This window comes from Scyliorhinus torazame, chromosome 10 (genome assembly GCF_047496885.1).
Source record: "Scyliorhinus torazame isolate Kashiwa2021f chromosome 10, sScyTor2.1, whole genome shotgun sequence".
NCBI classification, from domain to species: Eukaryota; Metazoa; Chordata; class Chondrichthyes; order Carcharhiniformes; family Scyliorhinidae; genus Scyliorhinus; species Scyliorhinus torazame.
The window spans coordinates 97,931,594-97,952,431 of NC_092716.1; the positions used below are offsets into that span (position 1 = coordinate 97,931,594).

At 48.5% G+C, this 20,838-nt stretch overlaps 1 protein-coding gene across 1 annotated transcript; it reads right to left on the bottom strand.

Moving 5' to 3' along the window:
- Positions 1-9,503: 9,503 nt before the first annotated feature.
- Positions 9,504-20,806, bottom strand: LOC140430785 (uncharacterized). Its single transcript, XM_072518475.1, has 3 exons — positions 20,718-20,806; positions 15,454-15,535; positions 9,504-14,990 (listed from the first exon to the last, which is right to left on the bottom strand). The coding sequence occupies exon 3, from the start codon at positions 11,952-11,954 to the stop codon at positions 10,518-10,520; it is 1,437 nt and encodes a 478-aa protein (XP_072374576.1). The 5' UTR covers positions 11,955-14,990; positions 15,454-15,535; positions 20,718-20,806; the 3' UTR covers positions 9,504-10,517.
- Between the last annotated feature and the right edge of the window lie 32 nt (positions 20,807-20,838).

The window sequence follows — 20,838 nt, forward strand, 5'->3', positions numbered from 1 at the left end:
GGGGTTCTCGATTTGGGAGCCAGACTCAAGGTCGCCATCTTCTCCCAGGTGCCAAACTCTTGAGTGTATCAGGGCTGATAGGCTGCATGGTGTGATCTGGGATCGCTCTCGTCATTCCGGACGAGTCTGTACGAGTTATCTCTGTGCCAATAGGTGGTGTCTAGTTGTGTGGGGACGGAATCGGGGTCGTCATTGTAGGTCGGTGGTTGGTGGTGGGGTTTGTTTAGGAAAGTGATCATGAAGGGATCACTTGAATCGTGGTCAGATTCGCTGGGTGTGGGTCCTGTTGCCTGGGGATAGTAGGGAGGCGTGCTGTGGCTATTGTCTGTGTCACAGTCGCTGTCTCTGCTGCTGCAGTCTGTGGGCGTTCCGGGGCGGAGTCTATAGTTCGGGGGTGGAGTCGAGGTTGAGTCCGTGGCTGGGCTGGACGTGTTGGGGGTTGGTAGGGTTACGTTGGCTGTGGGCAGGGTGTGGTGTGCTGCGTCGAGCATGACGTGGTGTGAGTGGTTAGACTGTGTCCCATATGCCTTCAGCTGGTTGATATGGAACCACACAGTCTTTCCGTTAGGATACTTTATCTTGTAGATGGAAGGGCTTACTTTGTCCGCAATGGAGTACGGACTCGAGTACTTTGGTGACAGGAATGTGCTGGGGTTGTATACGGAGAGCATGACTTGCTGTCCTACACTGAACTCAGTCGCATGCACTGTCTTATCAAAACAGGCCTTGCTCTGTTTCTTCCTTGTGCCCAATTTCACTGCGGCTGCCAGCTGAGCCGTTTTAACATTATCCACTAATTGTTTGACTGCGTTCTCGTGTGTGAGGACCGTCACTTCGGGGCTGGTCAAGACTAAACCTAATAAAAATTCTGTGCCTTTCATGGGGCGTCCGGTCATGAGGGTGTGTGGGGTGTAACCTGTGGATGTTGAAACTGTATTTTGCAAAAACATCAGTGCAAAAGGAAGGACTGAGTCCCACGTGGTGTTATTTTGCTGGAACATTTTTCTGAGGGTGGATTTTAGGGTCCGATTCATGCGCTCCACGATACCACTCGACTGTGGGTGGTATGCAATGTGGAATTTTTGGGTAATGCCAAATATCGTGAGGACGTTCTTCATGACGCGCCCCATAAAATGGGAACCTTGGTCGGATTCAATGCTGCGGGGGAGTCCCCATCTTGTAAAGATGTGGTGGGTCAAAATCTTGGCTGTGGTCTTTGCCACGTTAGTTCTGGATGGGAATGCTTCCACCCATTTTGTAAACGTGTCTATCACCACGAGTACATATTTATAACCATTCCTGCAAGGGGGCAATGGTCCTATAAAATCAATCTGGAGGTTAGTCCAGGGGCCATTAACAGGTCGGGTGTGGCTGAGTTGAGCCTTTTTGGCATATCTGACTGGATTATTCTGGACACAGATAAGACAATTCGCGATGTAATGATTTACATCGTCCTTTAAACTCGGCCACCAACAAAGCTGCCTGAGGTGGGCTGTAGTGGGATCGATTTCCTGATGTCCATGACCGTCATGGAACAAACAAATCAGTTGATTCCTGTCCTGTTCAGGAACCACATAAAGGGTGTCTTTTAACACCACACCGTCATGTGTGGCCAGAGCATTTTTAAACCTCTCGTAGGGTGCTGGATAGTTTCCTTTTAAAATCTTTCTGAGATTGCTGTCCTGCTTCTGGGCCTGCACTAAATCCTCGATCTTAGTCTGCGAGACCTGAACTGCATTCGCTGGTGCGCTTTCTGGGGGTGTTCAAAAATATCCATGCCTGGAACCTGCTTTAGCCAATGCGTCGGCCTTTACATTTCCAGGGGGGGAGGAACGATGGTGACTTCGAACTTTGACTATCCCAAAAGTCCTGTTCTGTGCTCTCTCTAAAATGTGACAGAGCAATGGGGCTCAGGGGAGGGGTTTTCCGTCTGCGGAAACAAATCCTCTTGCTTTCCACAGGGGTAGGAATTCCGTAAGGCTGTTGCAGACATAGAGGCTGTCCGAGTATATGTCTGCTGGGCTGGGGAAGGAATATGGGTGTTCCCCTATATACGCGATGGCCGCAAGTTCTGCCACCTGCGCGCCTAAGTGTCCTGGAAGTTTTATTGCTATTTCTTCTAAGGCGCGTCCCTGCGCGTCCTCGACGTAAATGCCGCATCCTGTTATGTGCTTCCCTTCTAATATTGTGGAAGATCCATCCACATATATCTTTATGGGTCCGCACGTGTTTGTGTGCTTGGGGCTCTGGGTTGGACTACCTATCTTTCTGGGGGGTGTTTTTGCAATAAAGGGGCCTGTGTTGTGGTGTGGAGAGATAATTTCACATTCATGGGGGGCTCCGGGGTACTGTAGGTTGTCTGCTAAAAAAGTGTGGGTCTTTGTTTGTTTCACAGTGATGTCCCGTCCCTGCAAGAGAAGGGTCCATCTGGCTGCTCTTATTTGATTGACTGTACCATCCTTGAGTCGTCAGTCCAGTAAAAGTTGGGTGGGGGTGTGTTCTGTGAGGATTGTGATGGGGTTCAGTCCGGTAATGTACGAAAAATACTGAACTGCCCAAAATACTGCGAGCAGGTGCCTCTCACAGGCTGAAAATCCCTGCTCCACAGCATCTAAAAGTCTGGAGGCGTAAGATACGGGCCTTAACTATTCGTGCCGTTCCTGGAGGAGCACGGCCGAAAGGGTGCGGTCTGTGGTTGCTACCTCTATAGCGTAGGGGGAAAGCGGCTCTGGAACTTGTAGTGCAGGGGCTGCTATGAGTGCTTGTTTCAATGCATCCACAGCATCCGTATGCTGCGGAAGCCATTCCCAGGGGGCTCTTTTCTTTAGGAGGTCTGAGAAGGGTGCTGCCTTGCTGGCGAAACCGTCAATGTGGTTTCGGCAGTAGCCAACCAGTCCTAAAAACAACCGGAGGGCTGAAACGTTCTGGGGAAGGGGCAATTTAGCAATCGAGTCAATCCTTTTGTGCTCGATCTCGCGTTTACCATGTGTGATAATTGTACCCAAATATATCACCTTATCTTCCAAAATCTGGGCCTTTTTGGGGTTAACTTTACAACCAATTGAACGTAAGAGTTCCAGGAGTTTGGACAGAAGCTCAATGTGCTCTTCCTTGGTGTCTGGCTGCAGTAGTAGGTCGTCTACGTACTGGACCAGACATTCGGGGCGAGAGAATTTGGCTAAACCATTTGCCAGCTGTCGGTGGAAAATGGAGGGGGAGTTGTGGAATCCTTGTGGCAGGCATGTCCACGTGTACTGTTGATTTTTAAAGGTGAAGGCAAATTTGTACTGGCACGCCTTTGCCAATGGAATGGACCAGAATCCATTACTGACATCCAAAACCATAAAAAAATCAGGAATTGAGTCCCTGTTTGAGCATGGTCTCGGGACCTGTGGCTACTGTGGGGGTGATTTTGTTGAGTTCCCGGTAATCGATGGTCAGTCGCCATGATCCATCGGGCTTTCTCACTGGCCAAATCGGGGCATTATTAATGGAGGCTCCTGATCTAAGTACGCCCTGCTCTAATAAGCTTTCAATTACTTTTGCGATTTCTCCCTCTGCCTCTTGGGGAAATCCATATTGTTTTTGGGGTCTAGGGTCAGGTCCTGTGATTTGTACGGAGCCAGTCATCCGGCCACAGTCGTGCTTGTGGGTCGCGATTGCTGTCCTGTTCTTTTGCAGGACTGCCCTAACCTGCCGGTCCGAGCTGAGCGTTGTCGGGTTGAACCAAAATTTGCCTACTGCGCTAATTTTGTTGGCGTATTCTCCTATGGTGAGCGTTGCGGGGGCTCTTGCAGATTTTGCCATTTTCCAGATACACTGGTTGACTGGATCAAATGATAGGTTGTGGGAATTCATGAAGTCTATTCCTAGAATGTGTTCTGCTGTGTGGGGCAGGTCAACTAAAACCACAGGGTGGACTTCCGGGTGCGGCGATGACCAGCTGAGTCGCACGTTTCGGCAGCTCCCTGTGAAACGGACTTTTGGGCTCTTGATAGGAGCCCCAACGGCAATTTTGACGGCTAAAAACACTGTGCGGTAAACCAGAAGGGAATCCCCCCTGGATACAGATGGAAAAAGGAGGAGAAAGTGGCCAGATTGCAGTGGATCCTTTAGAACAGCGGCAAGGAAGGCAAGCAAAAACCAAGATGGCGTCGGAAGGTGGCAGTTTAACATGGGGCCCTGAACAACAAGAGTTCTTGAAATGCTGTGTGGAAGAGATCAAAAAGGAAATGAAGAAAGAGCTGTTGGCCCCGATACTACAGGCGATTGAAGGGCTAAAGGAGGAACAAAAGACCCAGGAGCGGGAGCTTCGGGTCGTGAAGGCAAAGGCAGCCGAGAATGAGGACGACATACAGGGCCTGGTGGTGAAGACGGAGACGCAGGAGGCACATCAGAAACGATGTGTGGAAAGGTTGGAGGCACTGGAAAACAACGCAAGCAGGAACAACCTGAGGATTCTTGGTCTTCCTGAAGGTGTGGAGGGAGCGGACGTCGGGGCATATGTGAGCACGATGCTGCACTCATTAATGGGAGCGGAGGCCCCGGCGGGTCCGTTGGAGGTGGAGGGAGCATACCTAGTGATGGCGCGAGGACCGAGAGCAGGAGAAATTCCCAGAGCCATAGTGGTGAGATACCTCCATTTTAAGGATGGAGAAATGGTCCTTAGATGGGCGAAGAAAACTCGGAGCAGTAAATGGGAGAACGCGGTGATCCGCGTTTATCAAGACTGGAGTGCGGAGGTGGCGAGAAGGAGGGCGAGCTTTAATCGGGCCAAGGCGGTGCTTCATAAAAAGAAGATAAAATTTGGAATGCTGCAACCGGCAAGACTGTGGGTCACATATCGAAGGAGGCACCACTACTTTGAGACGGCGGATGAAGCGTGGACTTTTATTGTGGAAGAAAAACTGGAATGAGCGGGTTATTAAAAAGAACGTTCGAACAAAGTGGTGGGGCGAATGTGGGGGGCAAAGAGGGGTTTTATGTACTAATCCTGCGATGTGGTAACTTTTCTCTCTCCCACAGGTGGTGATGAGGGGAGGTGGAGGAGATGGGGCGTTGGCCATTGGGGGCGGGGCCAAGGGAGAAGCGCAGGCTTGGTTCCCGCGCTATGATAATCATGGCGGGAATAGAGAAGCAGGAAGGAGGGGGCGTCGCACGGTGCGAGCCGAGGTCACGGGGGGAAGCCGAGGTCAGCCAGAGTTTGCTGACTTCTGGGAGCAACATGGGGGGAGTAATTACGCTAGCGGGGGATCTAGCGGGGGTGGGTGGGAGGGGGGAATTACTGGGTTGCTGCTGCTGGGGAGAGGGGGGAGCTGGTATGGGAGAGGATGGGCGGGGGGGCACGGCCTGGGGGAGATACAGCTGCGTGGGAACCGGGTGAGGAGCTGGAAAAAGGTGATGGCACATAAAGGGAAGCAGGAGAGTAAGGAACGGGAGCGGTTGCTGCAAGAACTTTTGAGGGTGGACAGACAATATGCGGAAGCACCGGAGGAGGGACGGTACAGGGAAAGGCAAAGGCTACATGTAGAATTTGACTTGCTGACTACAGGCACTGCAGAGGCACAATGGAGGAAGGCACAGGGTGTACAGTACGAATATGGGGAGAAGGCGAGCAGGTTGCTGGCACACCAATTGAGGAAAAGGGGAGCAGCGAGGGAAATAGGGGGAGTGAGGGATGAGGAAGGAGAGATGGAGCGGGGAGTGGAGAGAGTGAATGGAGTGTTCAAGACATTTTATAAAAAATTATATGAAGCTCAACCCCCGGATGGGAGGGAGAGAATGATGGGCTTCTTGGATCGGCTGGAATTTCCCAAGGTGGAAGAGCAGGAAAGGGTGGGACTGGGAGCACAGACCGAGGTAGAAGAAGTGGTGAAAGGAATTAGGAGCATGCAGGCGGGAAAGGCCCCGGGACCGGATGGATTCCCAGTCGAATTCTATAGAAAATATGTGGACTTGCTCGCCCCGGTACTGACGAGGACCTTTAATGAGGCAAAGGAAAGGGGACAACCCTTATGTCTGAAGCAACGATATCGCTTCTCTTAAAGAAGGAAAAGGACCCGCTACAATGCGGGTCCTATAGACCTATTTCCCTCCTAAATGTAGATGCCAAGGTCCTGGCCAAGGTAATGGCAATGAGAATAGAGGAATGTGTCCCGGGGGTGATCCACGAGGACCAAACTGGGTTTGTGAAGAGGAGACAGCTGAACACGAATATACGGAGGTTGTTAGGGGTAATGATGATGGCCCCACCAGAGGGAGAAACGGAGATAGTAGTGGCGATGGATGCCGAGAAAGCATTTGATAGAGTGGAGTGGGATTATTTGTGGGAGGTGTTGAGGAGATTTGGTTTTGGAGAGGGGTATGTTAGATGGGTGCAGCTGTTGTATAGGGCCCCAGTGGCGAGCGTGGTCACGAATGGACGGGGATCTGCATATTTTCGGCTCCATAGAGGGACAAGGCAGGGATGCCCTCTGTCCCCATTATTGTTTGCACTGGCGATTGAGCCCCTGGCGATAGCGTTGAGGGGTTCCAAGAAGTGGAGGGGAGTACTTAGGGGAGGAGAAGAACACCGGGTATCTTTGTATGCGGACGATTTGCTACTATACGTGGCGGACCCGGCGGAGGGGATGCCAGAAATAATGCGGATACTTGGGGAGTTTGGGGATTTTTCAGGGTATAAATTGAACATGGGGAAAAGTGAGTTGTTTGTGGTGCATCCAGGGGAGCAGAGTAGAGAAATAGAGGACCTACCGTTGAGGAAGGTAACAAGGGACTTTCGTTACCTGGGGATCCAGATAGCTAAGAATTGGGGCACATTGCATAGGTTAAATTTAACGCGGTTGGTGGAACAGATGGAGGAGGATTTCAAGAGATGGGATATGGTATCCCTGTCACTGGCAGGGAGGGTGCAGGCGGTTAAGATGGTGGTCCTCCCGAGATTCCTCTTTGTGTTTCAGTGCCTCCCGTTGGTGATCACGAAGGCTTTTTTTAAAAGGATTGAAAAGAGCATCATGGGTTTTGTGTGGGCCGGGAAGACCCCGAGAGTGAGGAAGGGATTCTTACAGCGTAGCAGGGATAGGGGGGGGCTGGCACTACCGAGCCTAAGTGAGTATTATTGGGCCGCTAATATTTCAATGGTGAGTAAGTGGATGGGAGAGGAGGAGGGAGCGGCGTGGAAGAGATTAGAGAGGGCGTCCTGTAGGGGGACTAGCCTACAGGCTATGGTGACAGCCCCATTGCCGTTCTCACCGAGGAACTACACCACAAGCCCTATGGTGGTGGCTACACTGAAGATTTGGGGACAGTGGAGACGGCATAGGGGAAAGACTGGAGCCTTGGGGGGGGTCCCCGATAAGAAACAATCATAGGTTTGCCCCGGGGGGAATGGATGGGGGATATGGAATGTGGCAAAGAGCAGGAATAATGCAACTGAAAGATCTGTTTGTGGATGGGAAGTTCGCGAGTCTGGGAGCGCTGACCGAGAAATATGGGTTGCCCCAAGGGAATGCATTCAGGTATATGCAACTGAGGGCTTTTGCGAGGCAACAGGTGAGGGAATTCCCGCAGCTCCCGACACAAGAGGTGCAGGACAGAGTGATCTCAAAGACGTGGGTGGGGGATGGTAAGGTGTCAGATATATATAGGGAAATGAGGGACGAAGGGGAGACTATGGTAGATGAACTAAAAGGGAAATGGGAAGAAGAGCTGGGGGAGGAGATCGAGGAGGGGCTGTGGGCAGATGCCCTTAGCAGGGTAAACTCGTCGTCCTCGTGTGCCAGGCTAAGCCTGATTCAGTTTAAGGTATTACACAGGGCACATATGACTGGAGCACGGCTCAGTAAATTTTTTGGGGTGGAGGATAGGTGTGCGAGGTGCTCGAGAAGCCCAGCGAATCATACCCATATGTTTTGGTCATGCCCGTCACTACAGGGGTTTTGGATGGGGGTGACAAAGGTGCTTTCAAAAGTAGTAGGAGTCCGGGTCGAACCAAGCTGGGGGTTGGCTATATTTGGGGTTGCACAAGAGCCGGGAGTGCAGGAGGCGAGAGAGGCCGATGTTTTGGCCTTTGCGTCCCTAGTAGCCCGGCGCAGGATATTGCTAATGTGGAAAGAAGCCAAGCCCCCGGGGGTGGAGACCTGGATAAATGACATGGCGGGGTTTATAAAGCTAGAGCGGATTAAGTTCGTCCTAAGGGGGTCGGCTCAAGGGTTCACCAGGCGGTGGCAACCGTTCGTCGAATACCTCGCAGAAAGATAGACGGAATGGGAAAAAGAAGGCAGCAGCAGCAGCCCAGGATCGGGGGGGGGGGGGGGGGGAGGAACCAGAAGGACTCTCAGGGTTGTTAATATATACTGTATAGTATGTATAGGTCGTTGCTACAGATAATTATATATTGGACTGTTAAATTATATTTTTGGAGAGTGTTACTTGTGACAAGGCAGTTGCCAATTCGGGCTAGTTTTCATTTTTGTTATTTATTATTTATTCATTTTTTGTTTATAAAATAGGTCATTGTTATTTGTGTTGTTATAATATTGTGTAAAGGATGCACAATGTACTGTGTTGGTTGACCAAAAATTTTCAATAAAATATTTAATTAAAAAAAACTAAAACCACGGGGTGCTTGGTGGTGATGTTGCCGATTTGAATGGGTACCTGTGATGTGTCCCTGCTGTGAGTGGCCTGTAAAGCCGCTGAGGGTGATGGTGGCTGTAGTGGGCCACGTGTCTTTTTGAAACAGGGTGGAGGAATTTATTGTGGTGCGAGACCCTCCTGTGTCCCAGAGAAATTTGATGGGCTGTCCCCGAATTTGCGCTGCAACTACCAGTCGTCCGGACCTATCCCAAAGGGTGTTGCAGACCCAACTGGGGGAGCCGGTACACCGTCAGTCCGTTCCGGTCAAGTCCGTCTGATCTGAACGGGCACGAACACTATGAATGGGCTCTGTCTTTTTCTTACTCAGAGTGCCCGTCTGCCGAGCTCTCTGTAGCTTTCGTAGGGCATTGCATTCCCTTGCAAAGTGTCCCAATTGTCCACAGTTGTAACACTCCTGTGACTTGGGTGGGGGGCTGTTCTTTCCCTCATTCACCCATGCGGGGTTCTGGTGTGTTTTAACTGCCTGTATATCTGCGTCGGCATGCTTTTCTTCGGGGTTTTTAACTGCGGGTTTGCTTTGTACAGACTGCTCCCAGGTGCGGGACAATCTTTTTACAACCCATTTTTCATTATGAGCCTCCTCTGAGGGATCATAATCCATGCAAGCTTTTTGTCCTGTTTCTGTGGCATGGGAGATAAGGGTGCGGGTCCATTTGGCCATGTCGTCTGGGGACAAACGGGTGCGGTCTAAGTCTCCAAAGACTGCTGCCAAATGGATCCACAGGCGTCCAGCAAATGCTGTGGGTGCTCGGTTTTCTTTTGCCTGCATTTGTTGAGGCCATCTACGGTGTTAAATCCCAAATTTCTTTACCCGTCAGTCTGGCCTCAATAAAAGTCGAGATGGATTTGCAGGTACAGCATTAGTTATTTTATTTAGCTTGCAAGCTTGATTCATTTCACAGAGGCATAAGACACATCTAGTCTCCTACATCCCGGAAAGCGAATGAACAAAGAGACAAAGGGATCTCTGCAAATCAATTCAAATGGTATCAAGTTTCACATACACGATTCCCATAGGTCATCCTATACCCCTCCTGACCTAGTCAGACATTCTGATTGGCTCACTTCCAATCCCTTCCTATGGCCCCTATTACCCAGTATCCTTTTCTCCTCCTATGGTGGACACACCTCCTCCTTGCTTTGCCATGCGGTCTGAAATCCTTTGTCTGTGAACTCACCAGAATGAGACTGGCCTATCTCTACATTACAGTAACTAATATCTCTAAAGTAACTATTTTATATCACATTCGTCATTCTCTCCTTTTATCATTCCATGATAACCGAACTATCCAATCCATAGCTACGGTCCCTCATCTAAAAAGATCTGTCACTGCATTTCCAATTCCTGGCGTAGCCCCCTTTCATCTGCTGCACCCTCATGGATTTTGACAGCTAAGATTTTAGGGGTGTTGATCTGTTCCAGTGTAACCCGCATTCTACCCATCACACATTTAAGGCTGGCTGGGCCCACAAAGATGCAGCCGATAGCCACCACTAAATACATGACCATATTTATCAACCAGTCCTTCCAACCTCCAAATCCCCAGTTACCCCAAGCGCCGGGATCCTGCATTCCGTCCAGGTGATCCCGTATGTGATTCATAAATTTAGTGATGTTAGCGGTCAAGTCCTGAACTCCCATGATACACTTGCCCTGCACTATGGCGCATACCACACCCTCATGGGCCAGAAGATAGTCAAGAGCATACCGGTTCTGCATTGCAAACAACCGTAGCTGAGACAGTCCCTTGGTTATTGCCCCGAGGGCGCCCAAGGTTTCATTTCCCAAGATGGTAAGGCCACAAATAAAATAATTCCTATTGCTGACAGCTAAGGAACCCCCCAGTAGCCCAGTTTATCTAGCTTCGAAACGCCCATTCGGGCCGCCTAGCAATGCGGAAAGCCCTCGTCCCAACAGTGATATGAGAGACATTCCCCCAGCCACAAAGGAGCTGGAGGCCAGCGTTCAATGGAACGCAAGTGGTGTTGTAACAAACGCATTGGCCAAGCGCCTGGGTGATATGGCACCTCCTGTCCGTACAGGTGGGGAACAGACATGTTATATTCGTTTCCACCTCTATCAGCAAACAGCCGTATCCTTCACTGTTGAAACAATTCTCGTACGACCGGGAATCCCTATTGGGAGTGAAGTGGCTAGGTATATATGCCCTCCACCGTTGCAGCCTATCATACTGTGAATGGGAATTACCCCGAGGAAGGGGAAGGCAAATAGCCGGTGGTGCTGAACCCGGATCGTAAGGAAGAGTGACTTGCTCGGGCGGTGGCTCGGAACGCTGACAATGAACCACCGTTTGGGGAGTGCCCCAAAGCGGTGAAACAGAAAATAACCTAGACACCGCTGCAGGGTCCGGGTAGCAGACAACCCGTCCGTGGCCATACAAGCGGTGGTAAATCTGGTAGAAGTAATTCATACTACCCAGGTTTTCCTCAGTTTTGCCTTTAACTAACTTAAGTGTATCTCCCGGTAACCTACGTTCTAGCTGTACTTCCCTTCTCACACGCCCCGTCCTCTCTCTAGTCACTCTCTCTCTCTCATAGCCTCTTCCTATGCTCTCCTGACGGTCTGATGTTACCTTTATCGCACCAATCTTAACACATCCAAAATCAAATTTACATGTACTCCAAAACAAGGCAATGTTCCCTTCCCATCGCCGGGACCGGTGCAATTGCTTCATGACTCCTGCATTCTCCTTAACTTTGACGACCTTCCATGAGTCGATACCATGTCCTCGTATATGGGGGCAGCGAAGAACATCACCTTTGCATAGGTGATGTATCCTTGTAGATTGGTTGGGGTTACAAATATAGATAATATTCCCCTTTTCCATGTCCATTGCCAATAACACTCCAAGCGAGGTGAGGCCAAATATCACACAGACGGTGCGTAGCCACCCCATCATGCTCCACACCTGTAAAATAGCACTGGGGAAGGGAGGCAGGTTAATCTGTCCAAGAAAATGAGGCCCGTTATCAGAACTCAACTGAGCTGGTATACTGTACTGGGGAATGATTTCCCGCATCAGAACTTTAACCACAGTAGCAGCTTTATTATCGGTAGTCGGATACGCCTCAACCCATCTGCTGAACCCATCCACAATGACCAAAACATATTTGTAACATTGACACCTTTCCAACTCAATGTAATCCATTTGGAGCGTCTCAAAGGGACCACTGGGCAACGGGGTTTGCCCCATCCCACAAGGGATACCTTTTCCGGTGTTATATTGCTGACAAATCAAACACCGATTACTGATACTCTGGGCCAACCCCTGCATTTTAGGGTGCCACCAAGTGTCCAGCAACAAATCACTAGTCCCCCGAGCCCCACAATGAGTTGCAAAGTGTACACATTCGATGACCTATAAAGCCAGTACATCAGACATACAAGTCTGATGTGCTGGCGTGGTCCATAAAGAGGAAACAGAACCATATGTACAACCTAACCGTTTCCACATTTGTTTATCACTCTCAGGAGCATCCTCCTGTAACCTTATGACGTCTTGGATGGTTGGCATTGGCTTGTCAGAAGCAGACATATTTATAGTAGATCGTTTAGTCTGACTTAACATTTTAGGCACCATCACTTGCTGAATTTGCGCGGCTGTCCGCGCTGCACAATCTGCTTGTTCATTACCAATGTCAACTGGGGTCTTACCATTTGTGTGGGCAGCGCATTTAATAACGGAATCTGCGCGGGCATAAGAAGGGCCTGCAGTAGGTCATTAACTAAACCCCGGTGGGATATTTGACCACACATAATCATGTCAGGTTGTTCTGAGGAAATGTCACTCAAATCATCCCTTATTGTGGTAGTTTCCTGAATCAAGGCTAAACAGTCGTGGCCAGGTGCGTCTTCATGGACAGGGGGACTACTAAGAAAACAGGCTGGATTGATAGTGGTACAGTGTTTAAATGTCAGACGTGGATTGTTCAAAAGGTATATCTCATACCTATTCTGACGAGCTGCGGTAAGATGCTGAGTCTGCAGTTGCCTCAGTAGTGCGATGACCGAGTGGGAGCTGTACACCGTAATATCCTGTTGGAGGGTGAGAGCATGTAACGGCTATGCGATGGCATTGATTGAACGTAAATCCTGTACTAATCGGTACTGGTCTGGTTTGACTGGTTTAGGCACAGCAAGTATGGGGGTGTTACATTCTGATTGGCAAGGGACCAAAATACCCTGTTGCAACAGCTCTTGAATTAATTTGTCTATAGACGGAGCAGCTTGGGATTTCAGGGGGTATTGCCGAATGGAAGGTAGCTTTACATGATCCTTAATCGTTACCTTTATAGGTGTAACATTTGTCTTTCCCACTTGTGATGGGTATTTTGCCCAGACCTGTGGATTGACATATTCCAAAACATCATGTCCCCTGTGATGCTGCAGTCGAGTGTTAATTGTTTCAGGGACCTCAAAATATTTTATGGCAGTGCCGTCCGGCATGACTTGAAGTGCGTACTCTGTTGGATCTGAATGATTCACTGCCCTCCTTACCATTTGCTCCAGATCCCTGGCATGGTACTGGTCGTGGACCTGACGTGTAATATGAGGGCTTACCGAAGCTGACTGTGGCCATAAATGTGGTGGTATTGTAACAAAATCGGCTGTACCTTCTTTTCCCGTGACTGTGGCTGTACCTTTGATTGGCCATTCAGTCCCAATTAATGGCCGGTATTTGTCCTCCAACTCCCTGTTTTGTCCGGTTCTGTCATAGGCCAGGGTAACGTGATGCAGTGAATGTTCAATGTCTAACGTCCACCACTGGGGGTGATAGAAATATAGCACTGTTGTCTCATCCTCCATGATTGGACCGTTACCCCTTCGTCTCCGTACTCTAGCTGTAGCTGGAAGATACACAGTAAATCTCGGGCCAACAAATTACAGTCCAATCCAGTAGTCACTACAAACTGATGATCTGCAGACTTATTCTCGTAAGTGACTGTCACAGGTTCAGAAATAGGATACTCACACACCTGTCCTTAGAACCCCGACAATTGCTGCGTGTGGTCGGATAATGGTAGTCGAAGTTCTGATTGCACAGAAGACATGGCTGCTCCAGTGTTGTTTACAAATGAGTGATGTTAATCTCCTATCTGCAGAGAGATAATAGGTTCCCTGTCCGATTGGAGAGTCCTTATGACTAAATTAGCTAGTCAATCCTGTGTTGGGAAAGGGTTTGCCTGGGAGAAGTCAGTGTATCTCGTCTGTCCTCCCCTTGGTGGGCACCCCCTCCTTGGGGTTGGGTAATCTCCTTCTGCTGCCTGTCTTTTAAAGGGGCATTCCTGTTGCCAGTGATCTGCACGGCCGCAATTAAAACATGCATTGCTCCCTCTATATCTGCCCCGTCCTCTTCTCCCAGTAGACCAATGGCCCCTCAGAGGGGGCGGCGGTTGTAAAGCTGTTGGTGCATACGGTGGGCCATAAAAAGGAGCTGAGGGTCCCTTTGGGTGGGTTTGATATCCTCCCCCTCGCTGATCCACCCACCCAAAGTCACAATATTGGGGCTCCTGCTGGTAAACTACCATTTCTGCCGCTTGTTGGGGTCGCAGATCATCCTTTTTCATTACATACTCAGTCTTAACCTTTGTAACTGAGCCTCCTTCCTGGCCTACACCCTCCTTCCAATAAAATCTGACTGCCCTTGCCACCTGGGAAGGGTCGTTCTCTGTCCAGTTCATGTTATTACATTTCACAGCAGTAGCCACAGAAGGTGGTAGGCAATGCATTAACATAGCACAATATTGAGGGGAATTCTGACCATTTTGATACGGCAAGTCGCCTGACTGCCCACGGTAGATTTCATTAAAACGCTCCAGAAATTCCTCTGGCTCTTCAGTCTTCTTAGGTTTTAGGTCTAAGATAGCAGAAATATTTATGGGCTTTTGAAATGTGCTATTCAACGCATTCAGGATCTGTGTCCGTCTATCGTCGTCTAACGCATGGGCTTGCTGAAGTGCGGCATGGCTAGCATAATTCAGGTGATTGGTATCTTCCTAATCGGCAACTGTCTCCGCGTCTCACCAGGGGGCACTCTAGCTATTTCCTCTGGCTCTTCCAAGACTTCGACATCCCTCCCTGTCACTAGAGGGAGTTCTTTCTCTTCAAAATCATCTGTTGCAGCTCCCTTTGTTCTGAAATTTGCGGTTTCCCCTTGGTTTGGAGGGATTTAGGTGGTATGCTTAATTGTTTCTGGTTAGGATCAAGCCCTTCTCTCGCTGTCCGAGATCTGGTCCTAGAGCTAACTGGGCTTGCGGAACAGAGCTCCTCTTTCTCTACTGATCGTGAAGATGGTAAATCAGGACCCACACTATCAACGAAAAAGGGCTGGAGTTACTGGCATGATTGGAATCCGGGGAGCAGTGACTGGATATAAATTATTATACTCTGGTGGTTCTGGAATTAGTGCAGACAATGCTACAGGTGCAGTCAAAACTTTTACTGACATTTTTAAATTATTGAATTAATCATTTTCTGTCAATTCAAGGCCAGCCATTGAACTACGTAGCTCATCTTTTGTTTGACCCGTGCCTTTCCTGTCTCTACTTGCGCGTTTTTTTTTTCTTGGCAAAACGATTGAAAAGGTTCCAACAGTGTTCTTTTAAAACTTAAAAATGTTTGAAAATTCAAATTGAATTACTGCAACTTGCAAGCTTAGCTCTGATCTCAACTCAGAACTAAATTTACGATTTGCTTAACACAAACTTGTATAACATTTACAACTTAATTAATTCTTTATCTTAACAATTTTTCTTTTAACAAGTTTTACTTACATTCACAAAAATGTTGGCAAAGTCAACTATCATCTCCAGATTTACACTTTTTAAAATGGTGTCAGTGATCTTCTTTAAGTTTCTATTAATTCACAAATAAAATGAGATAAACATTATTTCAAGTAAGTAAAACTTAAGATTCTGGCAATTTCAATCAATTGCTTTCGAAAATAATAACTTTTATCAAAGAGGTGGAGAAACCCACTGGTTTCCTTTAATTAATTCAAAACGTAACTTTGCTGGAGTTCACTGACTCAAAGGAAAGGTATCCGATTACACGACAGGCTGCTGCTGTTATCTCAAGGCCTGAGTGAGAAGCACTGTCTGCCGTCTTTAAATTTGGCTGCTGCTGTTAACCCTTTGAGAGACTTCTGCTTCAACCAATATGCAGCATTCAGCTGTATGGATGTTCTTGTCTTGAAATTTATCCAAGCAATTCCCCACAATCTCAACTAGTCCTCAGAACTGCGTTTTTCGCCACTACAGTCCAAGGGTACAATTTTTTTTTTTAGCTTAATCAACTATAGATTTAAAACACTCACACATGGAATTGAATCATCTTCAGATTTAAAAACACTCATTGAACTGAACCCTCATCCTGAGGTCACATCAGCCATAAAATCACTTATACTTGACTGAACCTCCATCTACTGAAGTCACATCAGCCATAAAAACACTTATACTTGGAATTGAATCATCTTTTAGATGTTACATCAACCCAAAACCTAACCCAAGCCGAATCAACAATATGAAATCCCATCAATTAAATTTCTAATCCCCAGACTGACCTTTGATTTCGTCGAGACGATCTTTCCGTACCAACCGCGAGTGACCAGACTAATCAGACGATAAGAAGAGGGGAAAAAATCAATGCGCGGTCATTTTCCAGCTGTACATTGTGGGCCCTTTTTCCCCATCCTCCTGTTCATAATCAGTCTAATTCTGATTTCGCAGTTGGTCAGAACCGTCTTGAGAAGTCCCGGGTTTTCGGCACCAATTGTTAAATCCCAAATTTCTTTACCCGTCAGTCTGGCCTCAATAAAAGTCGAGATGGATTTGCAGGTACAGCATTAGTTATTTTATTTAGCTTGCAAGCTTGATTCATTTCACAGCGGCATAAGACACATCTAGTCTCCTACACCCCGGAAAGCGAATGAACAAAGAGACAAAGGGATCTCTGCAAATCAATTCAAATGGTATCAAGTTTCACATACACAATTCCCATAGGTCATCCTATACCCCTCCTGACCTAGTCAGATATTCTGATTGGCTCACTTCCAATCCCTTCCTCTGGCCCCTATTACCCTGCATCCTTTTCTCCTCCTATGGTGGACACACCTCCTCCTTGCTTTGCCATGCGGTCTGAAATCCTTTGTCTGTGAACTCACCAGAATGAGACTGGCCTATCTCTACATTACAGTAACTAATATCTCTAAAGTAACTATTTTATATCACATTCGTCAACGGGGTCACCCCGGTTATACCCGATCGCATCCAGGATCGCGGTATGCATTTTTGCAAGGGTGCCTCCTCCGACATTCTGTGGGTCAGGAAGGGCTGCTACGACCGAAGGGTCTAGACGCAAAACTGTGAGCTTTACATGCTCTCGCTCATCCAGGCCGTATATGGTTGCCTGCTGCTTTACTCTGGCAAAGAAATGGTGGGGGTCTGAGGTGGGGAGGAACGGTGTGATTTTCTCGCACGCGTCCTGTAATTGGGTCACTGTTAAGGGGGTGGTGTATAGAAATTCCGCGTTGTCCGATATGGCTGTGCGGTGGGTGGTTACTGGGTTCATTGGAGCCTGAACTATCTGTTCTGTGGGGGGTTGGGGCGCTTTCCTCTTTTGTGGCTTTCCCTGCGCACATGTTCCCTGAACATATCTCTGCACTGTCTCGTTTAATTCTTCCCAATCAGGGCCGTCTTCCTCTTCTCATTTTGCTCCAAAGGTTTCCTGGAATCCTTTTTGGACTGAAAGTAGTGATTGCAGCTCTGCAATCTGCTTCCGGCACTTTGCGTGGTCTAGTGAGCTTTGTCTTTGCTCTGTGGTGGCAGCATGGAGTGCTCTTAACGCTGCCTTCAGGTCACTACACGGCCTCTGCAATGCTTCTCCCTGCTTCTCGGTTTCTTCTCGTACCAGGACTGCACGTTGCGTGTCCTGATAGGCCTTTTCATACTGGGACTGGAAGCTGCTTAAGTGCGCCAGACAAGACTGGTGAGCCCACTTGGCATCCTCCACCTCTCCGTCTTTTGCTGCCAACTTCCTCCTCAATTCTAAGTTCTCTATTTCTACCTCGCTTACATCGACCTTACTCATTCGATGTATGCCTTCTATCTCTTTCCGGAGCGGCCTAACGACCTCCTCTGTGCCGCACAACTGTGCCAAGCAGGACACGATTGCCATCGGCTTGCGAGATTTCCTAAGCTCTTCTTGTGGATCTCGCTCAGGGTCTCCCACCAAGTATGTCCTATACTTCCGGGACCTGATTCCTTGTTGTCACAGAATTCACTCCAAAGGGGCCATCCTTTCCCTTTGAGGTACTTTCTGATTTCTTCCTCCCAAATGGGACATTGTCCCACTCTACTGCTGCTGGTCGCTGCGACCGCAAATTCCTCGGGGTTCATGAGGCATTGCATTGCCTGCATTGCCATCTTTCCTATCCGAATGATGCTCTTCAAATTTGGGACAGGGGTATTAAGGCGGTGCTGTAAATACGGGTACGGCTTTCGCTACTTTCCGAAATACAAACTCCCGACAGTTTTGTCGCACCAAGAAATTTATCAGTTTTACCTTATCACCCTGTTAGTTACGCATGCATACACACACTTCCGAATTATGAGGATTGATCAGAACTGCTTGAACGCTTGTGGTTTTCTGTTCCCAATTGGATCTCTAATTCAAATTCTGGGTTCTGCCGGAGTGGTTATGCCACTTCTAGATCGGGTCCCGGCGGAGTCGCCAAATAATGTTGCTAACTTTTCGGTTGGTTCAATTGCTGTTTTATTACCTTTGCTCTCGAGTTGCCAGGTATCTTTATGGTACCGCCACGAGGTTCAAGTCCAAGTAATGATCAATAACTCAATACGCCGATTAGTAAGATTCAAATCAAAGCACATTTATTATACACAGTAATCGCTACTCATGCACAAATTCTACGTCTAAGCTACTTCTATAACTAACAGGCCTATACTTAACTTCGGACTGGCCCACCAGGTCAGGGGAACAAATAGCCTTTTGTTCGGGTTCTGAGTCTGCGGGATTCGAAGTTGGTACGGATTGGTAGCTAGGAACGCCTATCTCGTAGCGAGCATTGAATTAAGACTTATGGTCTGTCGGCGGTCACTGCACCGGTCACGGTTGGTTCGCGTTGCTGGGTGACCCGGGCAGGAAGAAGAGAGTGAGTTGAACTTGGGGGCTTAACTTTATAGTCCCCAGGGGCCCCTGCTTCGCAAGCCAGGAATGGTCCAACTTTGCCAGGAGGTACAACTTTGTGCATGTGACATCCAGTCCCCTGTACCCCCAATCCAATGGCAAAGCGGAGAAGGGCATCCACATATTCAAACGGCTTTCTGCAAGGCTGCCGATGCGGATTCCAACTTCTACCTTGCCCTGCTGGTCTATTGCTCCGCCCCACTGTCCACTGGCCTGTCGCCAGCCCAGCCGCTCATGAGTCGCACACTGAGGACGACGCTGCCATCCATTCAAGTCCTAGACCTCGACCACGTTCCAGTCCTTCAACGAATGCAACTGTCTCGTGCACAGCACAAGGCGGCTCATGACTCCCGTGCAGCTGATCTCCCTGCTCTGGCTCCAGATGACAACGTCCGCATCCATCTTCCGGGTGGTGGCTGGTCTGCAACTGCTGTGGTTCTTCGGCAGGTGGCCCCCCGCTCGTTCTTGGTTCGTCTACCGGATGGTTCCATTCTGCGCCGTAATCAACGTGCCCTTCGTCTCGTTCCGCGCTCGCTACGTGATCCTCCGCCAGTGCCACACCCTCCTGTTGTCCCTGACCTGGACTATGCGGAGATTCCGGTTACTCTGCATCCTCCTCACTCTGACGCAGTCCAGCCCGCTCCTCAGCTGGTGGCTCCTGACCCACCCTTGAGGCGGTCAACCAGAATTCGTTGCCCACCTCAGAGACTTAATTTGTGAACTTTATGCACTAATGGACTCTCTGGTCTGTTCTGTTCTTCCGTTTAATCGTTCAAGTGGTTTGTATGTAGTGTTCATCTCGTTATTTGTGTGACACACTGTTTTTTCTGCACCAGGCACCTTCCCATGTAAATAGCTTAGTTTTATGTACATAGTCCTGTAAAAATTTCACACACACGTAGTCAGGAACATTCACCACACACTATTTATTGTCACGCAGGCACATTTTTTTAATATAAAAGGGGGGGATGTCATAATATACACCAGTATATCATGGTGCAGCCATACACTGATGGACACACAGTAGGACCAATCAACATACACAACACCGCAGCCAATCACCAGTGAGAGCACACGCACTATAAAGACAGGGGGCATCAGAGTTCCCGCTCATTTGAGTAGCAGCTAGCTAGGAGCACAGAGCTCACAGCCTGCAACACAGACATTCACCATTTGTTGAGTGCATCAACTGGTTAGGACAAGGCAAAGGTCTTTAGTTAAAGCTAGTATTGTATTTACCCACAGTTCAAGTATGTTTAAATAGTTAACCTTTTAATAAAATAGTGTTGCACTACTTCAAGTGTTGGTGACCTTTTTGTGATCCAGAACACCCAACACATCAAGGTACATATAGACTCTGGACTCTAGCTACTTCACTTTTAAAGGCCTCCCACTTGCCAGAGGTCTCTTTGCCCTCAGACAAGTTACTCCAGTCAACCCTTGAAAGCTCCTAATTCCATCAAAATTCACCTTGCCCAATTTAAAACTTGTGGACCAGTTTTGTCTCTTTCCCCATTTTTAAATTAATAGAACTATGTTCACTTGTGCCAAAGTCCCCACAGTCAACTTGCCCTGCTCTGTTTCCTACTCGGAAATATGAATCTTTGGAATTCTCTAAGTCAAGGGGTTGTGAATATTCCAGTTCTGTTCTCCTAATCCTTGCTGTAGGAGTGCAGTGAAGATTCACCAGACTGATTCCTGGGATGGTAGGATTATTATATGAAGACGACATTCACTGAAATTTATAAGAATGAGAGGGGTTGTAATTGAAAGGTTTAAAATTCTGACAGGGCTGACAGACTAGATACAGAGATGTTGCACAGAACGATCACACCTGTCACGTGACCGTGGGACGCCAGGTCCATCATCGCCTTGCCTGCATCATCCCTCGCGTCTGCGTACGGCACCCATCATCCCTCGCGTCTGCGTACGGCATCCCATCATCCCTCGCGGCT